The following is an 8,775-nucleotide window of genomic DNA, read 5'->3' on the forward strand; positions in this document are numbered from 1 at the left end:
CCACATCTCTGAGCATCTTCTAAAATCTAGGTTCAACCAGGACACTGCCAGTCACAGAGATGCTAAGCTCACACAGGACACTCTTCCCACCCTAAAGCACTCTACATGAATCTTGGAACATGCTTTACATATTTATATTTTCCGGCACTGAGCAATGTTTGCCCTACATTTCTTCTCTTTCACTGCGAACATGTCCTCATGCATGTCCTCACTCACTCTACCTATCCCCCTGTGTGAATGGTTTTCTGAAGTAGATGCTGCTGCTCCAGTAGCACAAGGCCTTTAACTACCAGGTACCTCAGCAGGGCTCGAGTCAGCCTCCACTCCTCTGTCCCCAGGTCACTCAGGGCAGCTTGCACACTGTCTGTCTTCCCAAGAGCTAGTGTGGCTATCTAAATGTCTGCTTGTGCAGAAAGTTCAGAGCCTCAGCATAAACTTACAAGGATATTTTCCTGATGAATTAGCTTCTCAGCAAAATCCTCACATCACAACAGGGAGGTGGGAGCACTTGCTGCCGGTGAAGATGAAGGTATATTCTGCACATGCTGAAGATGAAGGTATATTCCAACAGTGTGAGGAACACGAAGTCCAACTCCTGAACCTCCCTGTTTTCCACACCCCCTAACTCTGTAAAACTGACAGAAAATTCAGCTCTCTGGAAATGCTGAAAATACTCACTTTAAATCTCATTTTCCATTTTTCACACATGTAAGAAGCTTAGTAAGAAAGAATTTGAGGTAAACAAAATTCATTCTACAAGATCAGAAAATGACAAATCAGAATTGGTTAAGCATTGTTTTATGTTATCTTCCTCGCTTTTTATCCACACCCTCTATGCAAAAAAACCCTTACATTTAAAATTATTGTAGGCATTTTAATCAAGTAAGATAAAACTTTAGAAAATTCCTCTTATCACATTTGTCTGTAATAATTTAAGAGGGTATTTTCTAGAAGCATAGTATAGCAGTTCTCTTTTTGAGAGGTATGGAACTTTAAGGCAATTCTTTTGGATTTCTTCGAATTACTGAATACGTTTATTTTCCACTGCTTTAATTTGTATCTTACAGACGTCTGCCTATGAGCAGCAGAAGCACAGAGGGTCACGTACTTTCTTTACCATCCAGTTAAGTAAGCAAGTCCTTATTACTTGAATAACTCTGAAGAAGAGCAGAGAGATAAATCATGTAAGATTTTTCCAGTCTTTTAACAGTCCCCATCTAGAATACCTACACGCATCCTTAAAAGAACATTGATTACAGTGTCTACTAAATGCTAAAGTAAGTTTTGTTTGCTTTTAAAGAAGTAATAAAAATATTTGGGAAAAACTCTAAACATCTATTCTGACATTACATGAAAATAGTAAGAATTATGACTACCAGAACTAGCTACAATGAAAGTAAAGCTGACTGTTTAAAAACTAACAACCAATTGAACCTTGTAATTTCAACCTTCATTAAGTGCTTTCTTGAGTGACTCATCAAATCAGTGTTACCTAAAAAGTCAATACTGAGAAAGCAGGTAAACCAATAAATACTCCTTTCAGTCACAAAATTGTTACCACTCTTGAGAACACAGTCAAGCGTTTTATTGTTTATACTCATTTTCATTTACACATAAGAGGAACAATCAATGCAGTTCTATCACAGCAGGTGGACCATATCCTGAAACTCTGCTGAACACGCGTAGACCTGTCTTAAGGTCCAACCAGGAGAAAAAAAGAGAAAAAAACAAAACAAAACAAGAAGAAACTAAAAAAACATAGGGGGGAAGTAGGGAGGCAAGAAATTTCACTAACATCAGTTAATTCATGATTCATGGGTATTTATTTTGCAGGTGAAATAGCTCTTCTGAAAGAGCGAACTGCTTCACTTCTTTACAAAATACACTAAATAATGTTAAGTACTTAGAGAATTCTAAATTTCGCAGTGGTTCATGCGGTAAGGGTGTGCAACTGACACAAAATGGAAAACATGGTTACAACATCAAACTGCTACTTCTATTCCCAGCTGGTTTATGGAAAAGGTCATTGGACTTCTTGATTTCTGCCCTTATGGAGTAAAAGCAAGAAGTATTTACTTTCTAAAGGCAACTATGAGGACAGACTACAGATATGCAGTGCAGTTGAACAGGTCTACAACTCTTGTTTCTAGAGCATTTGCATTGTTTTGAAATACAAATATAAAACTTTCGCACACTGTCACTTCTCACGGATGTTCAGCTGGAGAAGTCATTTACAGAATTTACTGCGATGCTCCTATTTTAAACATGATTTTTTTTCTCCTCTTGGCCTTATGAGTGAAGGGAGCAACTCTTTCCACTGAAAGAAAGAAATTACAGGTGTGCAGAAGTACAACTATGCTACCAACATAGACAGAGACAACTGTGCTCTTGTGCACACCCCTACAACCGGCCAGAGAACAAATTAAGAAGTTAAGCCTGCAAAATAAATGGAGTTTACTCTCAAACTTTTTTTCTTCATTCCAGATGAATTATAGACCTTGATTCGAGGCTGCCCTCTTTTTTTTTTTGCAACTGATCTGCGTGCCTATTGGAACAGCATCTCTGCCAGAGTCATTACACTGAAACGCAGAGCTGAGCAGTTTGGTGGCAGAATGTATTGACGTTTTTGCAGCATCATGAGTCTGGCAACTGGGCTTGGGGAAGTTTCAAGCAGTGGGTCTTTACAATAGCAACTTGATTCTGCAGACAAAAAGCAAAAGATTGGCAGAATTATTAAAGTATCACAATAAAGGCATGAATGCATTCTGCAGAACGTGGCGCTGAGTTCAGCGATGAGCTGGCAGCCACTGCTGTCAAGAAGCGCGGAAAGGCAAAGCGCTTCCGCGTGTGAAGAGACGACACACCAAGGTGTCGAGTCTCCCACGGTGGCTAAAGGGCAGCTTTCCCCTCGAGACGCCTGCTCGCAGCCGGCTCCGCTCCCGCAGGAGAGCCGGCGCCGTGAGAAGGCCAGAAAGAAGTAGGGCTGGACTTTGTCAGCAGCCTTCATCTGGGGCCTGTCCTACCTCCCTTCCTCGCAAAAAAAAACCAAACAACCAAAACCAAAACACAAAATGCCACTGGTACTGGGGTTGCATCGACTCCCTTCCAAGGGGGCTGTACGCCCAGCTGCCCAGCGGTGCCTGCAGCTGCCAGCGGGGGCCGGGAGGAGGCACCGGGGAAGCCGCCGCGGGCGGGGGGACCGGCCCGGCCCCGGCGCTCTCCGGGGAGCTCGGCTGCGGGCTTGGAAAGCAAGTGTCGTTTAGCACTAATTGGCCGAAACACGGGTATTTTAATACGAAATGGCGGCAGGTTGGTTTAATCGGTGGAATAAAAAGCAGATTGCCGTGAGTCACTCCCCGCGAGCTGGGAGGAGGGGGGGTGGGGGGGGGGGGGAGAGACGGACGGGACACACGACGCGCGCACACACACCGTGAAATGTCAGAAGCGTGGAGCATCCCCAGTGCTCGCCGCCACTTGCGAAGGGTCTGAACACCAGCTGTTTGTGGGCTCGCCTCCCCCCCGGCCCCATTTCCGATCCCCCGCCTCTCCCCGGCCCGTCGCGCCCCGAGTACCGCGGCTCTCCGGGCAGGGCGGGGTGCGCGGACCTACCTGTGGCGCCGGGCGCGGGCGTGCATGGGGACTGCCCCGGGGAACACATCGCATTCAACATTTCAGCCTGTGCATCGGAAACGTATGAGTTTGTGGAAAGCTTGTTTGAAGTCTTCGTTAGACATAGTATAGATGACGGGGTTGATGAGGGAGTTGAGATATCCAAGCCACGTGAAAAAGTCAAAGATGGCCATGTGGAACCAGCAAGCGTCCTTGCAAATAGGCAATACCAGGCTGATGATGAAAAAGGGCAGCCAACACACGATGAAGGCTCCTAAAATAATCCCTAAAGTCTTTGTAGCTTTCCGCTCTCTAGCGGCCGTCAGCTTCTTTTTCTCCAGCAGGGCGTCCGAGACCTTCACCTTCACCTGGTTCATGTACACGGGCGAGCCCGTTTCGCTGGATCCCTCGGGAGCCTTGGAGTTTATGGACGTGACGGAAGAGGTCGACCCGGGGGAGTCCGTAATTAACTGTGCCCGCGTTAGTCTTTTACCTGCTTTCTTTGGCGTCTGCTTCAAAATCCGCGACCTGGCTTCCACGTAGATCCTCCCGTAGAGGGCTATCAGCAGCAGCGTGGGGAAGTAGAAGGCTCCTACTGTGGAGTACACGGTATACAGGACGTGGTCCGTGTTCACCACACAGCGAGATGCTTCCTCGGCCTTCGCCTGCCGCCAAAACAAAGGGGGCATGGAGATGCAGATGGAGAAGATCCATACCAGTGCGATCATGCCCGCTGCCCGCTTGGGAGTCCGTTTTGTGGAGTACTCGACGGCGTCGGTGATCGCCCAGTAGCGGTCCAGGGCGATGAGACAGAGGTGCAGGATGGACGCCGTGCAACAGGTGATGTCCGAGGACAGCCAGATATCGCAGACGATCTGACCCAGCGTCCACTTGCCGGTCACAGTGTACATGGTGCTGATGGGCATGACAAGGATGGAGACGAGAAGGTCGGTGACGGCCAACGAGGCGATCAGATAGTTGGCCGGCGTGTGGAGTTTCCTCGTCTGGTAGACCGTGGCGATGACAAAGGCGTTGGAAAGCACCGTGGCCAGGGTGACCAGCGCCAGGACGACGGCGAGCACGATCTTCCCGGAGAGGGGGGTGGCATCTTGGTAAATCACTTCCTCGGCGCTACAGTTTCGGTAAGAGTCGTTGGCGGAGCCCAACTGCGCCCGGCAGGGGCCGGCCGGCTCCATCCCTCCGCGGCCGCCGCCCCCGCAGACGGCGGGGCTCGGCGCGGCACGGCGGGGCCGCTACCCCGGCAGGACCCCGTCGGCGCCGGGGGAGGGCTGCAGCATCGCCGCGCCGGCACCACCTCCCGCCCGCCTGCCCGCCCTTCCGGGAGCTCCGAGCGGGCTCCGCGGAGCCTCACTCCCCACAGGCGAGGGAGCAGGGCAAAGCGGGGGCCAGGCGCGCCCGCTCGCCCCGGCAGCTCATCGCCCCGCCGCCTGCCCGCGGAGCGCGGCGAGCCCCGGACATGGGGCTCCCGCCCCGGCCGCCCCTAAGCGCAGCCCGGCCGCCCGCGGCTCCACACCGTGTCTCGACGGGCGCGGTGGCAGCGCCGCATGCCCGCGGGCGGCGGCCTCGCCCCCCCGGCTGCGGGCGCGACGGCGGGGGCTGCGAGGGCAGCGGAGCCGCCCCGCCGGGCCGTGCCTTCACACGCAGCCCGCCGCAGCAAGTTTGCAGCAGCCGCCGCCGCGGGTGCAGAAGGAGGAGGAGGGTCCGCGGAAGGCAGGGGGGGAGACCACCTCCCATTGCGCCCGGCCGCGGGCCATGCTGTCGGGGCCCGGCCTCCGCCCAGCGCCGGCAGCCGCGGGCAGGGACCGGTGCGAGTGAGCGGCGAGCAGCCGCCGCCCCTTATATAGCGGGCGGCGCGGCGCGGCTCCGCCGGCACCGAGCAACCGGTGCCGCTCTCGGGCGGGTTGCCCGCCCGCCTGCCCGCGGAGGAGGAGCCGCCGCCGCCTCCCTCGGCCCTCCCTCCCGCACCCACGAGCCGTCCGACGGGGGGGGTTCGGCGCGCTCCGGCCCCGCGCACCGCCCCACCGCCCTCCCCCCGCCCCTGCCCCTGCAGGCGTCGGGAGGAGCCCGAGCTCGCCCCCCGCCCAGGCGGGGAGCAGCCCCTCCCCTTCCAGCCCGACGAGGGATGCCACGGCACGGGCGGATGCAGGTGTTCCTTGGTCCTGCCGGTTTTCTCATCCTATCTCGCACCGTGCCCGCTACGCCGTGGGGCTGGGCGATGCCAGGCTCCCCAAGGAGCCCGGCGTGGCCGGGGTGTACTGCCCGCCGCCACGTCCCTCGGCGGCATTACAAGTGCCGCTCGGTGCCGGTACTGGCCGTGCGGGAAAGACCGGGGTGACCAAGACGATGCGCGACAGGGGCGCAGCCAGAGCGGGCAGGCATCTCGGGCCATCCGCCCTGACCGCCGGGCGAGGGGCTACGCAGCGCAGCGAGCCCCGCTGCAGCAGGGGTGCGCGGCCCACCGCATCACATCGCCTGTTTTACAGTTCTAGTAATCCCGTGTCTTCTGGGCTCAGGCTTTCTTATCATATCCCTCTTCTTTTTATATATTTTCCTTTATTTTTCTGATGTGCTTGGAGAGGCACGCCCGCGGCTGAGCAGCCCTGATGTGCCCCACGGGCTCCTCCGGCGCTCGGCAGGCGGGGACAGGAGCAGCGGGAGCACACATTTGTCCAGGTCCCGCAGCTCCTGCCAGCGTTTGTTCTCAGCAGCCGCAGGAAAGTTTTGCACACAAAGGGAAGTGCGAGCTTGCTTTTTGCTGGGTCAGGATAATTCCAAGCTCGGTGAGATGTCTGTGCTCCAGCCCGATTAAATCTCCCGAAGATACCACGAGAAATTCAGTTGAGGAAAAAAGCGTTTTCAGTCTGCAAGCATGTTTGTGCACATCTCCACGTGCTGCTATATGCCTGAGTTCCCTGTAAACTCTAAGGACTTCCCTCTTGGATATCTCCTCCTGGCTGGTTTCCTCTGTGGTGGAAAAGCAAACAGTTTCCCTGTGGTTCCGTCCTTTCTGGGCTACACTCAGCACCACACAGCTATGGGCACTGCAGTGTTCTGCCTGGGACATCGAGCTTATGGGCAGGGTGAGAAACCTCTGCGCCCTGTTGGTCACCCTTGAACCAGAGGGACTGGCTCACCTGAGAGGATGCAGATCAAGGAAGTACCACAAGAGGAGGCTGGAGGGGACCCATTGTGGCCCAGAGGGGTTAGGAAACTCTAGGAAGAGAAGCATTGAACTGAAGAAGAGCCAGGGCTGCGCAGCAGTGTGGGAAAGCCAGAGCCCTGCACGGACAGCCCCTTCCTCCCTGCTTCAGCACAGGGCAAGGTGCCCTGATCTTGAGATGTGCTAAGACCCACAGATCTCCTGAGAGAAAAAAAAAAAACAAAACAGTGGTGGTGCTTGAGATTTTGTAAACTCTGTCCCAGATCTTTAGTTAGACTCTCTCAAGAAGTGATGTAGGATTAAAGAAAGTGTGGCAGTCAAGGTTTGCTTACATTCACTGAACTGACAGGAAGATAAAATGTCAATAAGCCTTTCTGTTTTCCCGAGAGGGCATGGGGATAGGGTTTGGTCTGTTTTTATTTTGTGGTGCCTCCTTGTGTTCAAGCAGGCACCACCTCCTTTCCATGCCTGGTAATTGGTTAGAGCCTCTAAACTTTACTGCATTAAATATAATAATACAGAGCTGTCTGCATTCTTCTGATCTCTTTGATAGGCAGAGATTTCATAATCCTGGCTTCTAATACACTGTGATATTGCTTTTGCTTCTGCTCAACATTTCTGGCTTAATTTAGTTGTGCTTAAGTTGGCGACTGCCCTCAAGCCTCTGTAGCTCAACATTCTTCCCAAATAGGGCTATGTATCTGAGAGGGATTTAAATTTAAAACACCAATAATAACAAGAGGAAAACCTAGCCCTTCATTCAGTTTTGGAACAGTTTGCCTCTTGTGCAAAGGCTCTTCTGATAAAATTATAGAGCTTCCAAGGGCAATGTTCTAGCCCTAGCCACTGCTAGCAGCGATGGGGTGCAGTGTAGACAATTATTATGTGAATTATGTGAATTATGGCCACCCTACTAATGTCACTGTTTATCCTCATTCTAAAATATTTGTGTTCAGTGCACAGCTTTTGCTGTTGCCCTTCTCCATTAATTCTGAGTCATTATTCATCAGTAATCATCATTCATTGCTTCCCTCTTTGTCTTGCCAAGAAGATGATTTTTTCCTCCCTCATTTGTTTTCTTCCATTGTGCTCGCTGGTTTCCCACTCAGTTCTGTAGCACTGCTGTGAGTGGTCAGCAAAATGTTCACCCAGCACATGACAGGTCTAGCTGTGGTGACCTCACCTGACTTCCTATAAGGACCACCTGGTCTTCCTGGGCAGGTTCAGTAAGCATTCCCCACGCATCTCTCCAGGGCCTCAGGCTTGGGTTTTGAACAGCTGCAGGAAGAAAATAAAGCCAGCTTCCTAAGAGTGCTTCATGTCATGGTGCTGCCATCACTGCTGGAGGAGCGGGCAGAAAACGTGTCCCCACCCAGGCACTGGAACTGCTGCTTGCTTTAGGCTGTGCATGCTGGTTCCAAGGATTTGTGTCACAACAAGGGATGCTCAGGTTCTAAAAGACTGCTCTTCCTCTCTGCACTGCCAGGCTGTACATAGACCCCTGTCACAACTGGACTCCCAAAGGCCAAGGCTTGATGAAAGCACTGGATTCTTCCTAGATCACCAATAAGTACTGGAGTCTTGGAGTGCCAGTCAGACACGTATTGTGAATCATATGTATTATCACATGAAGGATCATATTTCACTGCTGTGCTGTTGCCCAGAAGCTTGCATTTCATTGTTTATTTTCTCCTCTCCTAACTGGATCTGAAAAGATGCTTATGAGAAGAGATCTTATTTCCTGAAGCTTTTGGCTTCTGTGCAGAGGCAGGCATAAAATTAATTTCTTTCTGCTGGCATAAGACTGTTGATACTTCTTATATCCAGATTTCGATGTACTAAAATACCCAAATATAGAAACTGCAATGAAAACTGAACCTATTATTGGTTTATTGCTTCACAGACTGCCCATGTATGGCGTAAATATCTTATAAATAAATTAGAGAGGGAAGACAGACACATAGAAACAAACCTAAGTATAGAAA

General features: G+C 51.8%; 1 protein-coding gene across 1 annotated transcript; it reads right to left on the bottom strand.

The window, feature by feature from the left end:
• Nucleotides 1–1,563: 1,563 nt before the first annotated feature.
• HTR1B (5-hydroxytryptamine receptor 1B) lies at nucleotides 1,564–5,112 on the bottom strand. Its single transcript, XM_032104863.1, has 2 exons — nucleotides 3,610–5,112; nucleotides 1,564–2,700 (listed from the first exon to the last, which is right to left on the bottom strand). Exon 1 carries the CDS (start codon nucleotides 4,803–4,805, stop codon nucleotides 3,672–3,674), a length of 1,134 nt encoding a protein of 377 aa, XP_031960754.1. The 5' UTR covers nucleotides 4,806–5,112; the 3' UTR covers nucleotides 1,564–2,700; nucleotides 3,610–3,671.
• Between the last annotated feature and the right edge of the window lie 3,663 nt (nucleotides 5,113–8,775).

The sequence above is a fragment of the Corvus moneduloides genome, chromosome 3 (genome assembly GCF_009650955.1).
Source record: "Corvus moneduloides isolate bCorMon1 chromosome 3, bCorMon1.pri, whole genome shotgun sequence".
In the NCBI taxonomy this organism is placed as follows: domain Eukaryota; kingdom Metazoa; phylum Chordata; class Aves; order Passeriformes; family Corvidae; genus Corvus; species Corvus moneduloides.